We start from the raw sequence: 26873 nt of genomic DNA on the forward strand, positions 1-26873 counted from the left end.
ACTGTATTGCATCAGGTTTCTATAACAGACTTGTTTCTGTTAGTTTGCTGCTGGTGACAACAGTTATTTGTAATTTATTATTATTATTGGTCTCTGGCTGAAATAATATTTATTCACTGTTTCTCCATTTCCCATGACAGCTAGCACAGTACTACAGAGCTCATCAAACAACAAAATAAGGCTCTCTTTTCCTATATGCCATGCCCCATTATTTTAGGAATCTTTAGCTTTTTTGATTAATGTGCACTCTTAGTGTGAAAAGTTAATAAAAAAAGCTTCCTTCTTTTAAAGTCCTGTTTAAACACATGCACATATGCTGCACACCAATAAACAGTTATTCCACTTTCACCACCCATAGCAAGGCTATCCCTCCAATATATGGTACCATGCTATAGCGTTAGCAATGTTAAATCAGAGCTTGCATGAGCAGGGAAGACTGGTGTTGGTTTTTTCCTCATTTGTGAAGCAAGTTACAAAGCAACATATTAGAAAAGAAGAAGCTTAACTCATGGCATAGTTTGCTTTCCACCAGCTCTACTTTATAGCATGCTTCTGCATGCTGTTACAATTTCCATTTTGTCCCATAAAACATTCACAGATTACACACATCAGAGTTAAGTTTTTTAACCATGGAAAGTTTTATGTAAAACCTGAATACTCCACACAACAATGTAATTTACACCAGACTTTACATAGGATGTTGGATGAGATTTTGTAGGAGAGGGGTGCCTTGCACATACAGTTCACTGCACAAATACTGACAAAAGAGTATTTACGAGAAACAGCAAAGCAAGTAATAGTCTGTCATAAATAAGGTGATCAGATATTCTTGGTCTTGTGTGATCCCATAAGCTGAGGAAGTTCTTTCCACCTTAGCCATCCTTTTGGTGGAGAGCGCCATAGTTTCCCTACCCTTTTTGTTAGGCATACACTTAATGTTTCAGTAAGTGTAAGAGCACTGTTGTGGTTTTCTTTTTTCTTCATTAAGAAATATACAATTCACTCCTTTCCCACCCATGCCTTTGGCTCCCCTGAAATAGAACCTAGTTTCTTCCTATAAGCAGATTCTCACTACAGCATATTAGGGGAAGATAAACTGTCAATTCATAACTCAGGTGCCCTTGCTAGGGTGTGTGTAAAACCAACAAATTCTGAAGGCTCCATATGGATTGAAAAGGTCCCTGGAGGAACAAGACATCCTTGGTCACCTTACTCATAACTAGTTGTGTTTTAATGCGTGGATACATAACATTGTTTTGAGCTCAGTAGTGCTGAAGTTACAAGCACAAGTAGTTCTATTCGAATACTGAGTTGGTGAACAGTTCTATTTAAAACACAACTATTCTGAAGGGATGAAGCAAGCAGAAACAAAATTTCTGTACTTGGAACTCACAAATTCCTAGAAGTTTCATTTTGGGTGTGCATTTGAATTGTACAGTCTCCACTTTTCCACAGCCAGAGGTGATCCAATACACACAACCAGTTTAGGAATTAATCCTAGATCCTTGTGAAAACCTTCAATTGCAGAGACCATTAAAGACCATGTTTGCCAGCCGTGGTCTGTTCCTGCTTCCACAACAGCTGGCAAATAAGCTTCAAAGGTGATCAATGTAACAGAAGCCATTCCAACTAGAGATACTTCATAAGGGATTATTAGAGGATAATTTACACACCTATTCCCTGTTACATTTTTCTTTCAATTTGGCTTAGCTTCTGTCTGTTTTTAACATGGAGGTGGCCGCCCATGACGCAAAATATGTTTTTCTAAACTATCTAAGATTGAGATAGCGATTCGCTGAACATCTGGATCAGTCTGGCTGTTTTCCTTGATGTTAAACAAGTGGTGCAAGCCGCCTTCTTCAATCAGCATACTGCAGTACCTGGCAGCTAAAACAACAACAAAGAAGAGGGAAACAAATTCAGTTAGGTCAAGAATTTAGATATTTACTTCCCATCACTTTTCGCACAACTCTTACAATTTAAGTTCTGGTTATAAGTGCAAAGGGATTTTGCAAAATTATTTTGCAAACTATAGGAACAGCAAGTGTTCCCCAGTCCTCCTCCATGCTTTTCTTATTGAAGGGATAGCAGTTGCAAAGCCACCATTAAGGATGTCCTCACGTGGCATTCGCAGGTGCTGATTACATGCTTCAGGAATGGAAACTGTCTCTTCCACATGCTCAGACTCAGGAGGGTGGTGTAGAAGAGAGAGAACAATAACTAAGAATCCAATCCAAAAGAGGCCAAGGGACAGCTTAATTCTCCCACATGCCTGCAATCCCACCTCCATGGATTTAGAGAGGTGATGAACAGAACTTCTAAACTCCTTCCAACCTGATTTAGCTCCTTGCTCTTCCAAGCCCATCTTCCTACATCACAGAACCTTCTCATTTCTCCCAGTCTAAGCCTCCCCACTCTTTAAAGCTGGCACCACACCCCTGCTGTACCCGCAGTGGCTTCTTGACTGCCATTCAAGGACTAGCTTTCTATTTCTTTTGTATGGATCCCTGTAGTATTTCTCTAAGGAGGTAAGATGAATACATTTTTGTCCTATCCTGGGGGGTGACCAAGTGAGCAGTTAGTGCTAGCCCTTTTTTCATTTCTGAACAAGTGCTCACTTCCAAGTGATCCAATTTATCAATGCATTTATCATTGGTTCCCTCGCTGCAAGAAGTGAGGTTACAGGGAACCAGGCAGAGGGCCTTCTCGGTAGTGGCCCCTGCCCTGTGGAACGCCCTCCCAGCAGATGTCAAGGCAATAAACAACTATTTTACTTTTAAAAGACAACTGAAGGCGGCCCTTTTTAGGGAGGTTTTTAATGTCTGATGCTGTATTGTTTTTAATATTCAGTTGGAAGCCGCCCAGAGTGGCTGGGGGAACCCAGCCAGATGAGCAGGGCTTAAATAATAAATTATTATTATTATTATTATTATTATTATTATTATTATTATTATTATTATTATTATTTACATTTGTCTTCAGGTTTTATTCCAGTAATTCAAAGCAGCATGCATGCTATTCTCTCATTTTATCCTCACAATGATTCTGTGAGGTAGATTTGAGAGAGAGAGATTTGTCAAGTGTGCTTCATAGCCTGAGGAATTTCAGCCTTGATTAAAGTCCAAGACTCCATCCATTGATTCACACTGACACATAGAAATATATATATTTAGAACACACACACCAACAGCAACAACAACTCTGCATTTTTAACCTGTGTTAAAACCCATGAGCTTATCTGATATGAAGTTTCACATATAATATCTAGAATTGTGGTCAGATTGCTATCTCTATAGAAAATCGAGTGTTAAAGCATAGACACGGCTCAAGATCACAAAAATTATATAGAGTCTGGAAATCACTCCAACTACAGGTTGAAAGAGGTGCTTAAGAGGTAGAATTTTGTCTCAGTACATACGGTTTTTGCTGCAAACGTGCTGCATGGCCCACACTGCCCACAGCTGTACCCCAGGAGTCATGAAGCAGCCAAGCAAGGGGAAAAAAGGATTGAAAGACCTGTTCATGAGAATAAAAAGCAGAGATGCCATCACTCCATGTTTGCAACATGATTAAAACATACGGTAAGCCTGTTTTGTTCTAAAATATCTACCTAGCTTGTGAAAAAGAGGGTAATCATAGAGGCCCTGAACTGCTTCCATTTTCTTCTGTCCTACAATTCTTGTTCCAAACTGGAGTACATGAGGAGACAACATCTTAACCTATGGACATAGGAATCCACGCACAGCCTGGCACCGTCTTGACGTGCAGCTAAATCTCATCACTGCACCCCTTCAATATTTCTACAGGGATATGTACTTCCAACAAAGGAAGGGAGAGAAACCAAGTAGAAATCTTTAGACACAAACTAGATGCAATACATTGCATGTATTTTTTTAAATTATTTTTTAAACAAAAATCACACTGGAGGCTGCAACCTCGAGCAGAGGGATGGTGCAAGGAAAGGGTTGCCTGCATCTTCTTTGCAGTAAGGAAATCAACCAAGAGTGGCAATTTTGAACAGAAAAACTGTCCGAAGGTAAAGCTTAAGCAGCTCTTTTCACACCCTTATTGCTCCAGATGTGGAGGGAAAGAAACAAAAACATTTTACACAGATCTGTGTGGTAGTTCATCCCCCAGTTAATACGTTGCCAGGCAGAATTACAACAGAAATAACAAATCATTAGCCAAATGGTCCTTCATGTCCCGAATATTTGTGGCTGGGCGGCAGTCATCTAACACCGCAAGGTCTACCTCAAGGTCTACGGAGGTTTTCTTCAGAAGAGTCATACTACAGTACCACTTTCTTCAACAGCCACCCAGTCAATCCCTCCCTTCTAAAAGCCGCAGTGGGCCTCCAAGTAGAAATTTTATGTGCCTGTTCATAGCATTAGAGTGTACGACAATTATATTAATTGCTGTAATCTGTCTCAGCAGCATTAGTACTAAATTCAGTAGGGCTATAATACTTTGCATATTGAAGCATAACCACCACTGAACACAACTGGAGTTACTTCTGAGTAAGCATGCACAGGATTGCACTGCAGAGGCGTTGCACGTGAACGGTGCAATCCTGCACACATCCACTCAGAAATAACTTCCTAAGTTCATTGGGCCTTATTCCCAGGTAAATGTGTATAGGCTTGAAGCTTTAATGCATAGGTAGGCAACCTAAGGCCCAGGGGCCACATCCGGCCCAATCACCTTCTAAATCCAGCCCTCAAGTGGTCCGGGAATCGGCGTGTTTTTCCATGAGTAGAATGTGTGCTTTTATTTAAAACGCATCTCTAGGTTATTTGTGGGGCATAGGAATTTGTTCATTTCCCCCCTAAAAAATATAGTTCGGCCCCCCACAATGTCTGAGGGACAGTGGACCAGCCCCCTGCTGAAAAAGTTTGCTGACCCCTGCTTTAATGATTAACTAGCAACATGACTTTGTCATAAGCCAAAACACTTGAACTAAGATAGAAACAATACAATGTACAGCAAGTTAACCTTAATATTTCCTCAAGGTTTATGTCAAGTCTGTAGTTACCTGTAAGCCACCATTTCACATTCTGGTGTAGGCCAGTTCAAAATGGCAGAATGCTGCAAGACAAGGGAAGGAGCACCATTACTAATCACGTTAACAACATTGCTCTGGAGTTAACAATGGGCAGTGTTTTCAATTGCATCTGTACCAGCTCTTCTAGGAGCGAGGTTCTCTGGTTGCGGCTCAATGTCCAGGCTTGTTCTCCTCGTGATATCAAGTGAGCAATGATCCCTGCTGCGAAGTAGCTCACCTCCACCTCAACACTGCGCAGCAGCTTGCTGATGTGGTCTATGAAGTCTTTCCACATGAGCTCCGAGTGGAGCTCTTTAACCTCTGCTATGTTGTTCTACAGGGGAACAAGAAGGAGGGATTTCAAAATGAACGAAAAACAGTTGCGTGTGTGTATACAAAGGTATCTGTCATTAAAATGCTTGTTCTCTTCATAAAAGCTGAAGCCATAATGAACGTCAAACCTGTCTCATGTCAAATTAGACTAAGCTGGGATTGGCCTGCTCCAACTTGTACATTTTCAATCATTACTACAGATAAGTTATCAGAGTGACAAGTGCATGAATAACTCAGAGCAGCCGGCATGCTTTGCCACCACCTGTCCATGAATGGCACTGCTTGGAGGCCATTGCCGGGGGGAGGGGGGTTTAAGAACACAGCGGCTACATCTTCAGCAACATAGTTTTAACAAATAAAACAGAAAAGCTGTTCCCATCGCAACTGCTAAAGGTAAGGGCCTCCCACAGTGGCAACAAATCTTGGCTCATAAACACTGAATTTTGGGGAAATGCCCCACTCCCAGCCGTCTGTGAGCATGCCTGTACAATTCCAAGGGGGGCGGGGAAGGATCTAGACACTGGCACAAAGCCCACATCTGCAGCCTCTCCTAATTCAGATGTTATGAAGAAACAGAGCCAAGTGACCTCAGAAAAAATGATGGCGCCTTGCCCTAAATTGCCTAATGACTGCTCCCAATGGTTCAGACTACATGTTAAATACCACTTGGGGGTGTCTTCTTATATTCTCCTACAATAAAACTGAAGCTAATGGGAATGGTGCAGGAATAAGGTTTGGTTGAAAAGTAACAGAATGGCATGTAAAGTAATTTATCCTGTGTAGTGTTAAATGTCAGGATGGTGAGGGGAAGACATTGGCAGAGAGAAGAGAAAACCGGCATTTCCAGTGCCCTGGTAAAATATATATTCTTCCACTCATCTTACCAGAAGGCCAAGCACTTTCTGTTGTACAGAAGACTCCGACGGAAAAGACTGTAAAGTAAAACAAAGTATATGCAACCATTCAGTAAGGGATTTGTAGCCAATTATTATTTTAGAACAAGCAGGTGCCTGCGAAAAGTCTCAGGGAATTGTGGGGTTTCTGCACATTAAATATTTCCTTATTGGCTTGATAGAACAGGTTCAGCCCCTACACCCCAGCTTCACTGCCCCCAAACTAAGAAGGGCTGGGACAGGAAGAAGCATACACCAAAGAGCACTTGCAAGCCTTTTAGTTAAGGGGGCTACTATGGGAAGGAAAAAGAGCAGGACCTGGAGTGAGCCTTAAGAGGAATGGAAAGGGGCGCATTGCTCTTTTGCTATGGCTGCTTCTTGGGAGTGGGCACATTCATGAAGGCTCTCCTCCCTTGTTTTCCTCCAGTGGTCCCAGAGCAGAGGAAGGAAGAAGCCTTCTAGAAAGCATTTTCCTCTTAAGGAACAGCCGCAGGAACAGAGGTGAGACAACCCCAATTCATCTCTTCTTCCCCTTCCTCCCACAATGCTTTTGGCCAGGCCCACCAATCCCCCTTAGCCTATGAAACAATTGTTTTGGGAAGGGGAATTGGGCATAGAGGATGTTCAGCAGAGGATGCACCTCATCTGAGCCCAATAACCCCTGCAATTGCTTTCCTCCCATCTCCCAGGGCTAGCAGCAGCCTGCCCAATCTTATTTGCAGTGGGTTGGCAGATACTATTTTATGGCAATTACAGGTTTCTATCTATCATGAGCAGAGAGACCCTACCTGATGCTGCCCAGACCTACAGACTGCAACCCTGTGCAGATGCTGGAATCTGCAGATACAGAAACAGACAGGCACATACTGGCAGACAGAACTGTCAGCTCTCACCTCCAAGACTTTCATGAAGAGTTCCAGCCCTTGGTTTTCAATAAAGTGCCGACATGTGGTTGGGGACTCATCAGTAAGATTCCAAAGTGCACTCAGTGTAAACTTAAGAGTAGTGTCTACTACATTCTGGTTAGTTTTTTGCTTCACAATTTGAAGTAGTTGCTAAAAGAGATAGAAAAAAACAGGTGCCTTTGCAAATGACATTCACATTTCAAAATCCAGCTGTTGGAGGCTCACAATTAATACAAGAAGCCAAATTCTCTTCCAATTTAGAAGACGGTAGGTATGAACGCTAGATCCATCACAGATTTATGGGTCCAAGGCCAACAAAGGAGTGGGTCATGTGGAAGTTAGTCTAGAGGGCCACAGGTACCAAGCCCACAGGCTGTCTGACTGCACTTTAACCTGCACATTAACTTATTTGAGCAGCATGGTCTACCCCTCTAATGTCACACTGTTAGTCCTGCAAAGTAAAACACTAAAGAGCACTTTGTCCTCTTGAGCACAGTGATTAATAAATAAAGGAGATTAACTTTTCAACACCAGAAACAGCAATACATCCACAGATTATAGAGGTCAAAAGCAAAGTTCAGGAGTAAACTCAATAGATTCTGCCCCCACCCTGGATTTGAAGTACCGTATTTTTCGCTCTATAACACACACCAGACCATAACACGCACGTAGTTTTTAGAGGAGGAAAACAAGAAAAAAATATTCTAAACAAAACAGTGGATGTATGATTTTTGTGGTTCATGCTGTGGCCACAGACATGTGAACGGACAGTGAGTTTGGGGTAGCCCAATGCAAAAATCCTGAGGATCCATGTGGATCCATGCTAAAGTCGCCCTAAAGTCGCAGGGGCGCTGGGGGAGTGAACAGGACGCAGGAGGAGGAGAACAATCCCTCTCACACACAGACACACACACACACAGAGTATCAATCCTAAAGTCGCAGGAGAGCGCAGGGGCGCTGGGAGTGGGAAGCAAGAGAAGGAGAACGATCCCCCCCCCCTCTCTCTCTCACACACACACACAGTATCAATCCTAAAGTCGCAGGAGAGCGCAGGGGCGCTGGGAGTGGGAAGCAAGAGAAGGAGAACGATCCCCCCCCCTCTCTCTCACACACACACACACAGCGTATCAATCCTAAAGTCGCAGGAGAGCGCAGGGGCGCTGGGAGTGGGAAGCAAGAGAAGGAGAACGATCCCCCCCTCTCTCTCACACACACACAGTATCAATCCTAAAGTCGCAGGAGAGCGCAGGGGCGCTGGGAGAGTGAAGGGGAAGCAAGAGGAGAATGATGCCTCACACACACACACACAGACACACACACACACACACACACACACACACACACACACACACAGTATCAATCCTAAAGTCGCAGGAGAGCGCAGGGGTGCTGGGAGAGTGAAGGGGAAGCAAGAGGAGAACGATGCCTCACACACACACAGACACACACACACACACACACACACACACACAGAGTATCAATCCTAAAGTCGCAGGAGAACGCAGGGGCGCTGGGAGTGGGAAGCAAGAGAAGGAGAACGATCCCCCCTCTCTCACACACACACACAGTATCAATCCTAAAGTCGCAGGAGAGCGCAGGGGCGCTGGGAGAGTGAAGGGGAAGCAAGAGGAGAACGATGCCTCACACACACACAGACACACACACACACAGAGTATCAATCCTAAAGTCGCAGGGGCGCTGGAAGTAGCAGGGGCGCTGGGAGAGTGAAGGGGAAGCAAGAGAAGGAGAACGATGCCTCACACACAGAGAGACACACAGAGTATCACTCCTAAAGTCGCAGGAGAGCGCTGGGGCGCTGTGAGAGTGAACAGGAAGGAGGAGGAGAACGATAGCTCAAGCACACACACACACACACACACACACACAGCCCCTACAGTGGCTGATCCAAAATCGGACAGCAAAAAACTGCAGGCAGGGACACGGGGTTGTTTTAAAGCAACCAGCCCCGATCTGCTTCTCTCCCTCCTCCCGGCTAGGCTGGCTGAAAAGCTTTGCTGCTACTTAGCAGCTCAGTGGAGAAGAGAGAGGGACATAGAGCACGGGGTTGTTTTAAAGCAACCAACCCCGCTCTGCTTCTCTCCCTCCTGCCCGGCTCGGCTCGCTGACAGGAGCCGCTTACACCCGCTTTGCAGTTTCAAAGAGAGCCACGGACTGCTCACAACTGCAGCGGATTCCCCTGCCATCTGTAGGCATTCGCTCCATAACACGCACAGACATTTCCCCTTACTTTCCAGGAGGAAAAAACTGCGTGTTATAGAGCGAAAAATACGGTAATAACACCAGTCACTTCTGCCTGTACATTTGCCGTTAAGTGGGGCTACCAGGCATATGGGTCAAATTTATTAGAATACTTTTAAAGAACTTCCAACATAAAAACATTTAATATTCTCATTTTTCCAATACACATTTTTAAGTTGGTCATACCAAGGCCCGTTTTTTATTTTGTTTAAGAAAAACACTGTTAGCCGTAACAACATTGCAGCCGGAGTGTTACAAGTTAATAGCTTTTCAGAAAGGTGCTAGCACTTCGCTTACCTTAACAATGAAGAGCTCTGCACCAAGTTGAGCTGTTTGTTCTGTTGAAAGCTACAAGCAAAAAAAGCAAACAAGCAGAAATATCAGATTACTGTTAGAAGGGCCTTGGGACTTAAGTGCAACCATTGCATTGGGGACGCCTATGTCTTCATCTTTATGAAGCTAGTAGAGCTGTCGTCAGGGGATTGGGGACAAGGTGCCACCAGTGCACAGATGACACCCAGCTCTGCTTCTCTTTGCCACCTGAATGAGGTGAAGCTATGTAGATGCTTGATCACTGTCCTAGAGGCAGTAACAAGCTAGATGAAGGCCAATGAACATACTGAATCCCATCAAGAAGGAGATACTCTGGACTAGTGGTTCCCAAGTCCAGGAATTAAGTAGGTGGCTTGTTTTGGATTGGGGTGCACTCCCAATCCAGATTCATAGTCCAAGGGTACTCCTAGATTCACCTTGTCTCTGGAAGTCAGGGTGGCTTCCGTGGCACAGAGGGCCTATTTCCAGCTACAGCTAGCTTGCCAGCTACAGCCGTTCCGGGCCAGGGTAGCCTAGCCACAGTGAACTGTGCCCTAATAACCCTCTCTCTAAATGACTGCAATGGACACTCTACTTGGAGTTGCCCTTGAATACTGTTTGTAAGTGGCAGCACACAAAATGCAGATGCCAGAGTTTTGTTGGGTTCAACATTTGGAGACCATATAGCATCAAGTCCTAAAAGATGTGCGCTCCTATTTGCTACATGCTTTTGGCATATAGAGCCCTCTATGGCTTGGAATCCAGGCACCTGACGGGAGTGCTTCCCGCCATACTGCCCCTGCCTGTGAGTTGAGATCGATTGAGAAGGCCTTGCTGATAGTGCCAGTGGGGAGGGAAGTCAGAGGGTCATTGACACTATCAGAGAGCTTTCTCTGTTACAGCTACCTTGGCCCTAGAGCCTTGGCTGGTGCCATTATTGTCTCGTTTTAAACACCAATTGAAGGCTTGTCTTTTTCTCCAGGCCCTTTTTCACTCTGGGAAACTGTTTATCAGAAAATTGATCTTTAACTGTGTTTTATGCTTCTCATTTTAGGTGTTTAGAGCTGTAACCCACCCAGGGGTCTTACAATGAAGGGCAAGAAATAAGTTTTAAAAACAAAATAAAATATCCCACCTTTGCAGCCAAAATGGAGATGATAGCCACTGCCATTCTCTGCATATTCTGATCTTCATGGTTACAAAGCCACTGCATGACAAGCTTGGCTGCTTCAAACCTGAAAGGCAACAGAAAGTTCACAAATCTGGGGGTGGGGGGAATAAAACCATACCACCTGTTATTGGCAGTGAAACAGAAGCGACTAGGTTACTGCTACAAAGACAAAAGCAGTGCTTTTTTCCTACAGAAAAAATGTTTAGGGGTACTCTCATTTTGACTCAAGAAAATCACCATTTAATAGTTCAAATCGGGGGAAATAAATACAGTAAATGGACAAAAGTACAAAGATTCACAAAATGTTTAGCGATATGTATCCCCCCCCCCCCCAGAAAAAAAGCACAGGACAAAAGTATAAAGAAAAACTTTAAAATGCCAGCCTTAGCTACTTATAAGCAGCAAAATGGCTTCCGTTTGGTTTTCTTTATCAGACTGTAAAAGGAGCATGCCATTTCAGCGCAGAAATGTGATAGAGCTGGTCTTCGCACCACCCACTGTCTCCATCTTCAGGAGATGGCCTTGGATTGAGCTGGTAATCAACAAGTGCTAAAAATCCCAATTTGTCAGTGATTGATGAAAGGAATTTTTACTAAGCCGACACATTTGGCATGGGTAGTTATTGACTTTTTAAGCAACTCATCATGACTGAAAGATACAGAGCAGGATTCTGTGTTGCACTTTATGATTTGTCACAATGTACCTATATAGAATTTAGCCACAAGGCTAAAGACTTGATGTTTTGAGAAGCAAGGAGGAATGGGCACCCAGTCTCCTTAAAACACACACTGGGGACACAAACTCCCTGAACTTCAGCTGGGGAGGGATAAAAAAAGCCTCTGTGGTGTGACAAAGTCAGCAAACCAACCTGCATTGGCTCCGTGCCAACATCATCTTCCTCCCAGGTCATGCAAACCTGCTTGTGGTCAGGATCAGTAGCATATTTCCCAAGGGTTATACCCTCATCCTGCTGGCTTGCCAAACCCACTGCTATGCTTCAGGCTACCCACAAAGTTGGGGGGCAGTTTTCAACACACCAAGAATGTGTGCTTGCTCCTTGCTCCCCCATTGAAGCACAACCTACAACACTTTCACTCCTACTAGCCTCAGACTAACAACAACAACAAAATATTATTGGGAAAAACATGTGCTTTGTACATCCACATACGCTCAAAAAACCAAGGAGAGAATTAAACAACTTTTCTTGTATTACTGAGGGTTAAAGATTCAGATCTCTTTGTCCAAAAGAGGGAAGAGTGCAGAGACTAGAGTAAGAGGGAATGGAAACATGAATCATGAGAGAACAACTTCTGGAAACCACATCCATCCCCCTTTCCAAACCTTTTCCAGTAAGTGCTCAAAACGAAAAGGGCTAGAAACATTTGCATTAAAAGTGAGATTACAAGAGCTATGATGCACACGTCTCTAGGTAGCATGTAATTACACGCTGCTATAGCATAAGGTAGTAGGTGGATTTTCTAATATCTATAAATAGGGACAATGGCTCAAACGTACTCAGAAGTTGGCAGGTAACAATCTTCATTGGCATTTATGCTTAAGTATTGCCATCCCTAGTAGGCAGACTTCTGCATATGATACAAGCCACTTTCATTAACCCACAAAATCCACAGCCTCTTGATGTACAGTGCAGTCAAACTGTACACCCTTGCTTAGAACCAAGTTTTTAAAACCAGCATCCAAAAAGAAAATGGCAATCCACCTGGATCTAGCAAACCGACACATGTATTTCATAACAGTGCATATATGCAGTCAAAATTAAACTGTTACAGTTATTTAATAATTGGTTCCCAAGTTCTGATAAGAATTTGTTATATTCCAAGGAGGAGTAAGCAGTTTGCAAACTGCTAAGCAATGAGACATAAGACATTCAACAACCTGAAATACTTTCCCTACTTCTCTGTAACTTGGGAAGTAAAACTAACCTGTTAAATGGAACATCCTGAAGTATCCTGTCACTGCACAGTGACAGGAGGCAGTTCTTTTGCAGCTGTAGAAAAGCAAAGCAAGGTTCAGAACAGAATATTTCTCATGCAGGAATTTTGAGCATTTCCTTCTTTCAAGATGAATCTAAGTATTCACAAATATTCCTTTTATGATTTGATAATGTCATTTGCAAATGTATTTGCTTAGAAGTGAAATACAGTGAAACAGGATGGTGTGAACAGGTGCATAGACCTTTATAATTTATCAGAGTCTACCAGGCACTTAAGTTTTTTAATTTACATTTTTGAATTATACTCTATCATTTATAAAATCTTCTCACAAAGTGACTTACAGAAGTATATATAAAAATACAAAGATACCAACAACATAGTCTATATATAAAAAGGAGCATGCCTAAAAGGATTTATAAAAGTTATATACACAGATTTAAAAACCAGTAACAAAAGATGTTCTTGAATAAAAATGATCTCAAGTGCGCTAAGAAATGCAATTAATTGAAACTAGAAACAAAAGCTTGCAATCTCCTCCTCATAGGTATACCAGAGCTCAATGCGTACAAGTTAATCGTTAGCAAGTTGCAGGCTTACTGTACTTGCATAGGCAGAACATTCATCACAGTGTGACATTGAATTCTATCCACAGGGTTGATTTCAATATTTATCATACTTGGAGTAAGCCCATTGAAATTAATGCATATGACCAATTAGGTCTATCAATTTTTATGGGTCTAACCTGAGATTGATTAACATTGGATAACTTATGGTTTCGAAAAGCTGAAACCATTTGACCTGAAGACATTTCCAACTAGACACCATTCACTTCTGTTCTTTGCAGTCAGTTTTAACATTAGTTTCTTCATCTCATTAATTTCATCTTGTCCAAGAAGTTTGAACTCAAATACTTAAAAAAAACAAAGTTCAGCATTCAGAAATATTCAAGCACCTTATCTTGAAAGGGAAAAGGAGGCTTACCTGTTGGTGATTGGGAAAGTGTTCCATGGCCTTAAGGAGCAAGTGAGTGACATCTGCCAGGACCCTAACCGGCATGCCTGCAGCTAAATCTTGTTTTGTCAAGTTAAACACACAGGCACTCGCTGCTAATTGCACTGGCAAGTTCAGAGGGTGATTCCTCATCCCAATAACTACAAGCTGAAAGAATCAATCAAAACAGGTCAAATTAGAATTTCCTAATACACATAGTCACATGCACAGAATCAGCCACCAATAGCCTAAGCAAAGTAAGCTTAACTCGTCCTGAGGCCTTTTAAACAAGCCATTGCTACAGATCTACACATCGCCACCCAAAACCTGTTGCAGTACCATTAAAACTTCCAAAGCAAAGAGAAACAGAGCAACCATTTCATTCCCTGAATGGATACTACATCAGTCAGATGGCCTGCCCTCTCCTTTCCCCTTCTTATTTGCCAGGAGTGGCAATTATGAGGACACTGTTATGGCAGTGGGAGAGAAATTCTGTCTGAGGAACATTTGAAAAGGAAAACCCAGAGTACTCACCTGCAGGTATATTGTGCTCCTTGCATATACTTTCTGATCATATACATTAGATTACATCCAGGCATTCTTCCCCACCTCCCAGCCATGCTGAACCACTAAGACAGAGGGAAGGGGAGGATTCAGCAATCTCTACTTTTGGTCACAGCTGTTTGGCAGTGACCCACATTCAAAGACAGAACTAAATGGAGTTGGCTACCATTTCATCACAAAAATGTAACAGCAGCCCTGCCAGATGAGACCTAAGGCCCATCTAGCACCACTTCCTGTTCTCACAGTGGCCAACCCGATGCCGGTGGCAATCTTATTAATTCTCTTCTCTCTCTCTCTCTCTCTCTCTGCACAACACATCCCTCATGCCCCTCAAGTAAGTATAACCCATGTAAATAGTATATCCATTTTTATCTGAACTTCTGACTATTTACCTTTATTGTATCCTCTTTTCTCTTCCCACCCCCTACAAATTTACCAGCGCGCACACACATTTTGTTGGATTTTATCTGCAGTTTAGTGAAGACAGCCCAAGGTTACCTTTACAAAGTGATGCCTGCAAAGGGTGATTTCTTATCAGTCTCAAATAGCTTTACCTTTAGAATTTCTGGTTTGGTTTTTTCCATAATATGCGTAAGGTTGAAGAGATGAAAGAGTGCCTCCCTCACAAAGAACGCTCGCTCACTGTAACGCTTCAGAGCTTCGGAAATCTGAGTTTCATTGGCTTCTCCAGACACCTTGAACAGAAGAACAAATACTAGAGAACATACTGGAGTTTGCAGTAGTTTTTTTAAATATATACTTTTTTATTGATTTTACAAAATAAATTTCACATTTACCACATTTAAATTTTAAAATCAAACAAGATTCTTCTGAATCTTAGGAACTCCCTCCTCCCCTCCATGGGTCCTTTACATATCTAAATCAACTGCATATTATAGTTCTTCCACATTATGGTCCTCCAAAATATCCCAAGTCTTTGTAACATTGCAAGAGTTACTAAAAGCCTGTCATAGAACTCAAGTGATTACAGTGTTCTTTTAAGTGCAGTCTATATTTGTCCCATTCCCTATTGAGGTTTTGAACCTCCTGAGTTCTGATTTTCCCTGTCAATCTTGCCATCTCTGCATACTCTAATAATTTCATCTGCCAGTCCACTTTTGTCAGCATTTTCTCCTCTTTGCATCACTGAGTTTGCAGTAGTGGCAAAAGAAAGCTGAAGTAATTAAATAATATAAATGTTTCAAGGTTTACTTGTTCTTGTTGTTGTATGACTGAATTTCTGCTGAACTGAGGTTTCCACTCAGTTTTATATCACAATCAAGCATAAGTAAAACAGTCTTTGCTCTTCATGCAATCTACAGTGCCATTTATATATTGTATGCACGGCTAACAAATTGCTACCAATCATGTCTTTACAGACCTAACTGAGCAGTACAGTTCTATAAATGTAGGTGCAGTATTTCAAGAACAACTATCAACTAGGCAGAGAGGTAACGTTGATCATGGGCTTGCAAAAGACAACATACTAATAGGTACAGAATGACCATTTCACCATTTCCTTTGTTGCTGGGCAAGGAATTATTCTCCACTTCTTCAAGGAGAGTAGCACAGCACCACACACTTCTCCCGGCTGTGCGCCTTGGCAGGAGGTGGTGGGTGGTGGGAACAGCTGAGCAATAGTCCTCTCCCAGCCAATAAAAGCAGCTGAACTTATGGTCATTGCTATGGTGCTGGGGCTTTTAAGAACAGGTTAACTAATTTTATACACCATTGGAAAAGGAAAGTGACAAATGAGGCTGCAGAAGAAGAGGTAAGCACTCTTGGGGGACTAGCCTCTCTCATGCTGTGATCTGCAGGGGCAAAGACAGCACACCATCTATGAGCACTTGCATTTCTCTTAAACTTTTACTCTTAAAAACAGCATCTCAGAGAAACTGCAAAACAATCAGAGAGTGCCTCTCAAAACCTATACACCGCAGTTTTTCCTCAAGAACTGTTAAGGAGCAGAAAAAGAAAATGAAAATAATAATATACATGCACACGTGCCATTTCCCCTCTAAACAAGCCTCTATTTCCTACACAGAAAGGGCCGTTTGAGAGGTTTTTTGTAGCAATACCTTTGAGTGGAAGATTCTCAGGAAAATGGGGTGGCATGCCTGCTGCTTTAATTCATGTTCTACATGCGCATAATTTTACTATGCATTTATGAAATTTATACCCTGTCATATGTCCCCACTGAGACCTCTGAGTAACTTACAGTACAATGAAAAAACAACAACAGTAACACAATCTAACAGGCAATGAGTGATGTTTATACAAGGAAGAAGCAGTGCCCAGAGCCTTAGCATAGCTGTCAACTTTTCCCTTTTCTTGCGAGGAATCCTATTCGGAATAAGGGAATTTCCCCTTTAAAAAGGGAAACATTGACAGCTATGAGCCTTAGCGAACCAACCAACTGAATCCTAGAGTAAAGAGGGCAGTGGAACAAGCAGAATACAGTGGTGCCCCGCAAGACGAATGCCTCGCAAGACGAAAAACTCGCTAGACGAAAGGGTTTTCCGTTTTTTGAGCCGTTCCGCAAGACGAATTTCCCTATGGGCTTGCTTCGCAAGACGAAACGTCTTGCGAGTTCTTGCGAGTTTGTTTCCTTTTTCTTAAAGCCGCTAAGCCGTTAATAGCCGCTAAGCCGCTAATAGCCGCTAATAGCCGTGCTTTGCAAGACGAAAAAACCGCAAGACGAAGAGACTTGCGGAACGGATTAATTTCGTCTTGCGAGGCACCACTGTACAGTAAATTTAAGGAATTGCTGCTGAGAGACAGAGAGACAGGGATAGCAGTGGCTTGATTTGCCATCAATACATTTTGGAAATGAGGAAAGCCTGCTGGGCTCCACCTCAGTCCCAGCTGCAAGATTTGGTGGAAGGGGCAGGTTTAGTTCTTCTCATGCTGCAAAATGTGAACGATGATACTGTCAGAGTGGTAGACTTTTTGCTGGTCTAGGGGCTCAGTGGTTTAGCAGAACTCTGAAGCCAATGTTCTTTCTCTCTCTCTCTCTCTCTCTCTCACACACACACACACACACACACACACACACACTGCCATTAGAACTGACCCATTAATCACCAGGATTTGAAGCTCTGAGCCCCGCCTCCCCGGCAAGTCAAACTTAGTTGACAACTATTTAGAACTGTGTAACAAACAAATACCAACCTTTAAGTTTCCTTCGCCAGAGAGAAATAATGAGTAGCCAGCATCCGTAGCCAGCAGGCCCACAAACTGCATTGAGGGCCGCTGTTTAACAAATGCTTCTACAGCTTCATCAGTAACATGCTTCCTTCCCGAAATGTCCAAAGATGTAAGGTTGGGCAATATGTCTTTCTGTTCTAACAAACGAAGTGCAATATCAGATGTGAACTGTTTATCGTCCGAAATGTCAAGGTGATTCAGGAATTTTAACTCTCTGATGACATCCAGAATCTGAGTGGTTGTCATTTTCAAGCATTTCAGGTGGTGCATGGTGAGAGACTTGAGGCGATCCTTGCAGGCGAGCAGTGCAGTTATGTCGGTGACTGAGGTGTTGGATATATCCAAGCTTTCTAATCTAGGAAGCGAAGCCACATCCGCTAGGTCTTCATTGTAAAAGAGAACATTGGTAATGCTCAAAGCACGGAGACCCATCAGCTGACTGAAGCACCTTTCGTAGGGGTCTTCCAAGGAAAGAGTTAATGAGTTCAGCACAAGGCATTGAAGGTTTTGCTGGATCCATTTATTGCTGCCAAGTCCACTGATGATGTCTGTGATCGTAATGTCTGCATTCACTTTAGTGGCATCGAGCTCCACCAGCTTATGGTGGCAAAACGCTTTCCGAAAAGCCACTGCAGAGATCTTTGCTTTCCGGATACAAGCTCGTTTCAAGCGCATCTGATTCCCTCGAAAAATGCCCACTGTTGCTTCATTCAGCAGTCCTGGGGTGGGAGGGAAGAACAGTAAACAAACAAACTTATCACAGATTTTGTTTTTAAACTGGAAAAAAGAGACTGGGCCTAGAACAGAAGGACAGGCTTGCCAGAGAAGAGGAGAGAGTTTTATGCACTCCTGATTCTGATAACCTCCCTTTTCCCCCTCAAGAGTGGTTTCAACAGGCATGTGGTGCTGGAGAAACATCATCAACATAATCCTACCATTTGCCATGCTGAAGCTTGGTACCCACAATGTATGCCAAGTTTCAGCATAGAAAAGATAAGATTGACATACAGGATCCACCTCACCGTGCCCATACAACTCCCATTGAATCAACGTGCAGTCTCAACTGTACAATGCAAGGGCTTTTTTCCAGCAGAGAAAGATGTAAGGAAAGAGGGAACATGATAGGGAAAGATACTGAAGTTAACTGAGCCCTAAAAATTATGTAATGAGTGCAACTCTGCATCCAGAATTTTCAACAGCACAAATGAATTTTCAGTAGTTAAGTGTAGCAGAGTCTTGTGACTCTGCCTTACTTGCCTAACCCAGAGGGCCCAATTAGATCTAATGGCACAAATCTGACTTGTGCCACAGCTGCTGAAGCAGCGCCAAAGAAGGATGTCATGTGTCCTAACATGCAGGTAAATCAAATCACTATTTCCTAACATTCCATTTTATCAGAACCGCCATAATTGCTAGACCCAGATGAATCCGTTTACCGTGAAATGCCATCGTTCGCAGCAATCGGTCAGCCACTTCTTGTGGAAATATTCCAGGCTCTTGCAAACATAGTGAACCATCATGCCTTTCTGTACAAAACTTCTCTAGTTCGGAAGTTAGGTAATTTAAGCAGATGTCAAGCAGAGAATATGGTGAAGCCTCTTCCTGTTACAGAGAAAAAAATGTCAGATATTTTATTGTTTTTTTTAGGAAAAGCAACAGTCCATCACAAAACAAGTAACTCCCCACAAATCATTTGTAGTGGGGGGCAAGCTCCCATCACTGTCAGAAGGGTTTGGGTGAAGGGTGAACAATTCCAACCACCGCTAAAAGGATCCTTTGGGAGGCAGAAATTGGACTCGAAGGGTGTTTTATGTGACAATGACAGGAATGGTCTTTTACACATGCATGTAAAAAGTTGAGACAATACAAATTGGCTGAAATGAAGTAATTACAAGTTACGGTCCTAAGAATCATTTATTGTCAGAGTGGAAATAAATTAAGACAAAGTCATGGAGGATATAAAGTTAGCAAAGGCTACCAGGCACAATGGCTATGCCCTACCTCTAGTACTCTGCCTCTGAATACCAGTTGCTGGGAATCACAAGTGGAGAGGATGATGTTGCACTTACGTCCTGCCTGCGGGTTTCACAGAGGTAGTTGTCTCATCCCTTATATACCTGACTAATCGCTGCATTTTGCAGAATGGGGCACCCTGAGGAGACCATCTTATGAAGATGTTCATTGCACATGATGTCAGTATTGAGTCTTTAGTGTGGCAACACCTGCCATTTGGTACTTCCCGTACATATTAGACAGGCACCATCTCTTGTCCTCAGGCTAGATGTTAAAAAGACTTTCCTCTTTGAACAAGACTTCTAAGTGGAATTTTTATCCTTGTCAGCATCTGTATTGGATTTTACGTAGTTGTTTTGCATAATTTTATTGTAATTTGAAATAACTTTGAGGTGCTTCATAGGAAGCAATTTATAAATGAGATAAGTAATGATAAGCACTTATCATAATTATTAGTTGCAGTAATAGCAAAAAAAAAAAAAAGAGAGAAATCTGGCTGGCCACTATGAGAACAGGACAGGATGCTGAACTAGATGGGCCTTTGGTTCAGATTCAATAGGGCTCTTCTGTAGCATTGGGCCTAGGTGGGATGAGAAGACAAGGTATCTTTACCCTGTCCTTCCCCAATTATTGCAGAAAAATATAGAGGGGTCAGAAGTGGCAGGGACCAAGAATTATGCATTCATAATGCTCTCATGCAAGCGGCAAGGATATTCCCTGGCACCATAAGAGCCAGGAAATTCTGAAGAAGAATGCATACAATTGTATTTAAGTGCAAAATTAGTAGTAGTAGTAGTATATTATCAGTATTATTCTTCATGTTTCATTGCTATACGACTATATTTTTAAGAAAACATCTCAAAGCAGTTTACAACCTACACTAAAACTTCACATAAAACAATCTATAATAAAATATTATACAAGAAAGTCGAATATAAAGTATACATTCAAAGCAACATAATTAACAGGAAACTAAAACGTTATCTTAAAGATTTCAAAATAAAACATCACAAAGGAGGTGAACTACAGAATGCACATTTAACTAAGAGCCTGTCACGATGGTCTCTGGCCTCTTCAGCAGCTTCAGCTTTTGTAGCTGGAGTCAGTCAAGGTCCTGCCCTCCTCCCAGGCCAGGTGGGAAAAGGCAGGGAGCAGGTCTTCCAGGACTCACAGTCAATATTTAAACGCTACAGTTTTCTGCTGGAAGTACAATCCTGATTTGATGACTAGGAGTACAGTAATATGTTCAACTAAACTGGCTCAAGCAGTTTAGAGCATTGCAACTCTTTTTTTATTCCATGGATTATGGCTTTTAAGATAGGATTCTGTTGCTCTAGCTCACCTTTCTATTCCTATACCCTAAGGCTAATAAATCAGGGAAATTATCAGCATAGCAAATAAAAAAGGCAAGAGAAATCCTATATAAAATTAATATAGGAGGTAGAGTTGTGGAAAATCCTAAAGACATAAGAGATCAATTCGTGAGTTTTTATACAGAATTATAACAAGTGAAACAGGGCAATTTAGATGAAATACAAAAAATATCGATGACAGTGGAATACCTAAAATACCAATTGATAAAATGACAATTTTGAATGCACCGGTGACAATCATGGAATTACAGTAAGTTGTAAACAGATAAGAACATTGGCAGGATTATTGTAATAGCCTACAATTTTATAAGAGTATATATTTAAAGTAGATGAACAAATGAGTAAATTAAGTTAATTTGGATATGCAGAAAATATTAAAAATAAAGTTAGGGAACCTCAGAAAGAGGGGAAAGGAAGTAGAGTTTAAAAATGTTAAAATGATTGTAAAATTATTGAAATGTATAAAACTGAAAACCATAAACAAACTATGCCCTAATAAGTTTTTCATATCAAACCGTCAAATGTTAGTGCTTAAACCAGATCTTCAAATCTTTTAACAAAGTTGCTGAAGTAAGATGTCAGAAAACACATGGAAGACACAGGACTCAGCTATACAGCTGCAAATAAAATGTTTTAAGTGTGTTTTAAGTGCAATATACAACGTGACACTAGATGGTGATGATGAGCCTTAAGGAAAATTCAATGTCTTTTTCAAAATGCTTTAAAGCAAGCATTTTCAGAATGGTTTTTAAATGTGTATAGATTCCACCACAGAACACAGGAAAGTTATTCAACTTCCCTTTTGAAATATAGCTGCAATGATTCCTTGGCTTTGTTTCTTTTCCCATTTCCATGGTCTAATGATGCATGTATCATATTATATTAAATTAAGCCAAGATAGTCAAGGACTATAACATCAGGCCGCCTTCTTAATACAAAGAATTGCCCAGGTTAATTACTATTTCACCTACATATCCTATATGTAAGCCTGCAATGTTCAGTACTTTAGCTTTCGCTAAAGCTTTAAGGGAATAATACAAACACTGTGAATCACCTTCACCACAGACAAAAAGCAGGCTCAGTGGGCTAGCACATACTCCCCCAACCAATTTTAAAAATAGTAGTGCTAATTTCTTCCCAATGCACCAACTTGGCTTAACAGCACTTCCCTTTTATTTCAGCTTAATATCTTCTGTTATTTTGTTTCATCTGCCTCACATAAGTGTCTTGATAAACTCAAACCAGCAGTTAAACAAAATACATTCAGTCCTTATAAAGGCACAGCGTATGCAGTTCCCTTTCATTTGAAAATGAAATCTCTCTTAGCTACATGTGCAAGGGAATTTAAATTTCAACCACACACATCTCCTGCAGAGTTTTACCATTCCTCCAGAAAACAACAACACTGCTGAATCTTGGTTTTTGAACATGTATTACAATTGTGCAACATAAAAAAATATCTTATTGCTAGAAGAGGAAAAAGCAGTAAAAACTTACTTTGAGTTATCAGCATTGTGGCTGTGATAATTGAGCAACCAACGAACTGCACAAAAACAGATTGTGGTCTGAAGATTGCACCCATAGGTCACAGAGCAATAACATTTCGGGGGGGGGGGGTAGGCTACCACTACTAGGAATTTCTCCCCCCACTGATTAAATAAGCTACAGTGAGTCAGCAAGGTGGGTCAAAGATTAGAAGCTGAATGGATCAAGAGAAAAAGTTCCACCTACTGATAGCAAGTGTGCTTTGCTCATGAAAATAACCAGCACTAATCAGTGCTCTGGTCCACGGGGTCACAAGGAGTCGGACACGACTAAACGACTAAACAACAACAAATCATACATTGCTGCTTGAAAAATCTAATGAGATCAGTAATGATTGTCTGGCTAAAATGATATTCTCAGTCAGTGATAACTTGAAAGTAGGCAGAGAATATCCATTTGGTGAAAAACACGTGTTTTGTAATTCTGATGAACATTAATGTTTTCAAAACTTTAAATAATTATAAAGTAATAGTCTCAGAAGCTTCAAACTTACAGCAGTCAATATATAATACTTGTGGGAATATGTAGCTAATAAAAATAATCAGACCAGAGTTCTTAATAGCAGCAGTCGAACTATCCACAAGCTATTTTTGTACATAAATGACAATTTCATTCTACAAAACCTTCCAGCACAAAGAAACATACCAGCAGCACAGACATATTTTGGCTTGTGAAGGAATGTGAAGTTTTAATGCAAAATTATTTTCACCTTGATTTTTAGATTTGGCATTCTCTGCCAGCAGCTGTAGTAGGACAACAAAAGAACAACAATAATGATGATGATGATGAGAAGGAATGGTTGGCAGAGGAAGTAGAATTAATGGCCCCTATGGAATGTGTTTTCTTACATGGAATAACAAAAGTCAAGGGTCTATTAGCATTAGGATATTCTCAGCACAGGCCCTGTATTTGGTCTGCACGTTAAGCAAAACATTGAGCAAGGGAGACTGGTGCAACTGTCAACTATGAAAGAAGTATGTGTTTATAACTGTCAACATCGTAACAAACATATTGATGGCAATGATGATGGTATAAAAGTTTAAAGGGTTTAGAAGAAGACAGGCATCCATTAAGATTGCACTGCTGCAGAATCAGCAGCCCTTGATAACAATCTGGTTCATGGGGATTGGGTTAACAGAATACATGGATCAGGTGTTAATTCCCTGAAGCACAACCAATTGAACTTGCCCTCCTTGATCAGGCTGTTCTAAGAATTGAGAATGTTATTCAACTTCATTTTCTCAGAACAGTTCCAGGCACTCATCTTAAGAAAGTATTCTATTTAAATAATATATCCCAAGTAAATGTATGTGTTTTGACAAAACGCTTTCTAGATTATTTATTAAATATAGATGTTATGTTATGCCAAGGACCACAACTCTCTGATTAATTACACAATGGTGGCGGGGACCTCAGCAGCCAGCCACTATTTTTAGTAGCTGAACTATAAATTGATCTATGGCCACCACCACAGCATTCCCAAATTCATCAAAATTATTTAAAGCCTTCTTGAAAAGCAATAATCCTAGCTGTGATAAAGCTTTTTAATGTTTCTCCTTCATTCTGAACCAGGGAGTGAGTGGAGAGGGGGCAGACAAGAGAACTTAAAATGCAGTTCCATTCTGCCACTTAATATATATTCATTTAAAATCAGATTTGCTTCAGAATCTTATTATTTAAAAGAAAATAAGGCAAACTAGTGTTTTCAGAAATGCACTGCTAGTCTAACTGGAATTGCATTCTTTATGTAGCAATTTATCTATGGAGAGCAAATGGAAAGCTTCAGACTCATATGACTGTCCACATCCCAACACTGTGTTGCGTCTTACACTCAAAAGTATTTTAAATGCGTAACCATTCAGTTTAAAAACAACAAAATGGTAGGTTATATTTTCTAGCATAGTTGTCACACAGATAAGGACTATTATTGTTCATCCTAAAGTGCTGAACTCTAGGGGCAATAAGCATGTTCAGCAAAATTGTATGACACGAGTTCTACAATATTAAACTGCAAATTGGGGTGGGGGGTTAGCAAGGATTTGAGGAAAGAGGGGGGAACAAGATGCCATGCAGGCTGATGGTTAGACCAGCTGTGTGGAGGAGACAGAGAGATGGTGTTTTGGCTACCTTTGAATCCAATGCTATGCTGCTGTGGGGAGCAAGCCCCTCTTGAGATGTGATGCCTGGAACCCTCTTTCCAGATGGACTGAGGTGTAAATTTGTGTAAATAAACCATTATTTCATAAAGACACTACAGTCTCTGCTGTGCCGAGAGTCCTGGAATCTCACACTGCTCTGCAGAGATTGGGGCGGTCTGAAACATTCCAATAGACTGCAATGACCACTTCACATGCACTCGAAAAATCTGCTATTTTTACGACCATTTTTATATAGCTATGTGATGAAAATGTGACATGAAAATAACTGACATATTTTAAACATTCCCATAAACATTGTTTTCCAATATAAAAATTATGGTTTAACTACTATTGTTAATTGTTCTCACAAAGCAGGAGCATCAGATACCGTGCCAAAGCTGACCATACAGTCAAAGATTCCCTCTTCTGCAAAACTATTCAGCATATAGGGACCCTGTCTTCCTAGGCATCTAGCAACCCAGTTAACACAGTAGAGTCCACAGGATTCCTCCCCTTCAGTGGCATGAAGTTACAACATGTAAGCACATGGAGGCTGCTGTGTGAAAAGTGGTGTGACATTACTAGAAGCTGATAAGAGCTTGTTAAATCAGCCAGTCCTAGTACTCCAATACATCCTCCGCTCAACAGGGTTATCCTGTGTGGTGAGCAGTTTTCCAAACTGATTTTTTCTTTGCAGCAAGTCTGTCACTCTGCAGCCGTGTCCCACAGGATTCTCCATGTGGCTACTGTAATAATACATGAAACGGCCCAGTCAGTCTTTGCCCGCCCCCTCTCCGTTTCCAGGAAGGCTGGCAATTATTTTCTCACCACACGGGGATGCCTGGCAACAAAACAGCACTACAATAGCTACAAAAACCAACCAGGCTACTAGGCCAAGATCACTTGGTTATCTGTTCCTTTGCTTCCAGTAGCCTGTCAGACTCTCCATCAAGGTGACTTAAGAGCGGGTCTTCCCAGCCTCAACTTTCAATGTTATGTTTACAGCAGGAATAGTGTTTCTAAATTCGCAGCAGCAAATGGTGAATGGGGGGGGGGGGCAGGTATCTGCTGGTCGAGATGCACAGCTTTCTCTTGAGCATGCCATATTCCCAAGCACATCCCTCGGGGAATTCTCCCGTTCCAATCGCCTGATCCTAGCGCTACCCTCCAGTTCCCACCAGGTTTATTCGCATCCCGCCTCCGCCCCACGCTCTCCTTATCCCTATTCAGGTGGGCTGGCAGAGATGAACCACCCCGCTAACACCCATTAACCACCTCGGGGTTGACCAAATTGGGCAGGCTTCAACGCGCGCAACCCCCCCTCCCCGTCTGGGTAGATGGAGGCTGACGGGTAAGCGATTCCTGCCTTTGCCAAAGCAAGGTCCGCATTTGTGACGGCTCAGATAGGTATACCGGTGTAGGGGGAGGGAAGAGTATTCCGGATTTTTCCATCAGTCTGAAATCCAAGCGGCTGCTTCTCCCACCCCCTCGTCCCTCTCCGTATATACTCGGCGCTGTCCGCTTCCCACCCCCGAGCCACGCTCTCCCGGCCCCCTCACCATTTCTGCGCCGGGGACCCTCCGTCCTCAGTCTCTTGCTGCTGCTGTTGCTGTTGCTGCTCTTCAGGGGCGGGCCCCGACCAGCGACAGGAGCGAGCCGGGGCCCCCCAGCCCAGCTGCCACCCTCGACCTGGAAGTGAATTTGCCTCGGCGGAGCCGGCGGAAAAAAACGAAAGAAGAAACACCAGCAAACACCCACACAGCTCCCGCCTCCTTTAAAGGAGACGCGCTCCGGCACCCGGGAAGCCTTCCAACATGCCCGAGCAAAGATGGCATTGGTCGTGCAACGCTATCAGACAGGAGTTCCCATTGAATTCGGTGCCCCTTGCTCTTCCCGATAAGTGGGTATAGGCTGGCAGGCCGCCTGAGTGATGGACAGTCCCCCCTGGGTTTCCGGGGCCAGAACAGATAACTGATAAAAGTGATGTCATTCAGTCAAATCATTCAAAATAAAGGGAGCCCCTAGGCCTGTACAGAGTAGTTCCCCTTACTACAGAGTAACCGCGAGACAGGGATCCTGACTTAGATAGTGAAGCTTCGAGGCAGATATAATCTCTGACACATTAAATATATATATGTTGTAAAACTTATAGGCCACTTTGTAAGAGGCTTACA

General features: G+C 42.2%; 1 protein-coding gene across 1 annotated transcript; it reads right to left on the minus strand.

Annotated features, from left to right (window-relative positions):
* Nucleotides 1–614: 614 nt before the first annotated feature.
* LOC114598991 (protein zyg-11 homolog B) lies at nt 615–26541 on the minus strand. The gene is made up of 15 exons (XM_028733461.2): nt 26259–26541; nt 25088–25445; nt 19067–19232; nt 17595–18349; nt 14978–15118; nt 13851–14027; nt 12858–12922; nt 10879–10978; nt 9729–9779; nt 7161–7322; nt 6259–6306; nt 5178–5375; nt 5033–5085; nt 3419–3516; nt 615–1887 (listed from the first exon to the last, which is right to left on the minus strand). The coding sequence occupies exons 2-15, from the start codon at nt 25142–25144 to the stop codon at nt 1724–1726; spliced, it is 2235 nt and encodes a 744-aa protein (XP_028589294.1). The 5' UTR covers nt 25145–25445; nt 26259–26541; the 3' UTR covers nt 615–1723.
* Nucleotides 26542–26873: the final 332 nt, after the last annotated feature.

The sequence above is a fragment of the Podarcis muralis genome, chromosome 5, assembly GCF_964188315.1.
Source record: "Podarcis muralis chromosome 5, rPodMur119.hap1.1, whole genome shotgun sequence".
In the NCBI taxonomy this organism is placed as follows: domain Eukaryota; kingdom Metazoa; phylum Chordata; class Lepidosauria; order Squamata; family Lacertidae; genus Podarcis; species Podarcis muralis.

What these genes read in the sequence shown, in the direction of transcription:
- LOC114598991 (XM_028733461.2), bottom strand. Translation starts at nt 25,144, where the DNA reads ATGCTGAATAGTTTTGCAGAAGAGGGAATCTTTGACTGTATGGTCAGC. An exon ending in GTATGGTCAGCTTTGGCACG is followed by an intron (nt 19,233 to 25,087) that starts GTATCTGATGCT and finishes TCTCTGTAACAG; the next exon opens with GAAGAGGCTTCACCATATTC. An exon ending in TCTTCATGAAAGTCTTGGAG is followed by an intron (nt 6,307 to 7,160) that starts GTGAGAGCTGAC and finishes TTTACTTTACAG; the next exon opens with TCTTTTCCGTCGGAGTCTTC.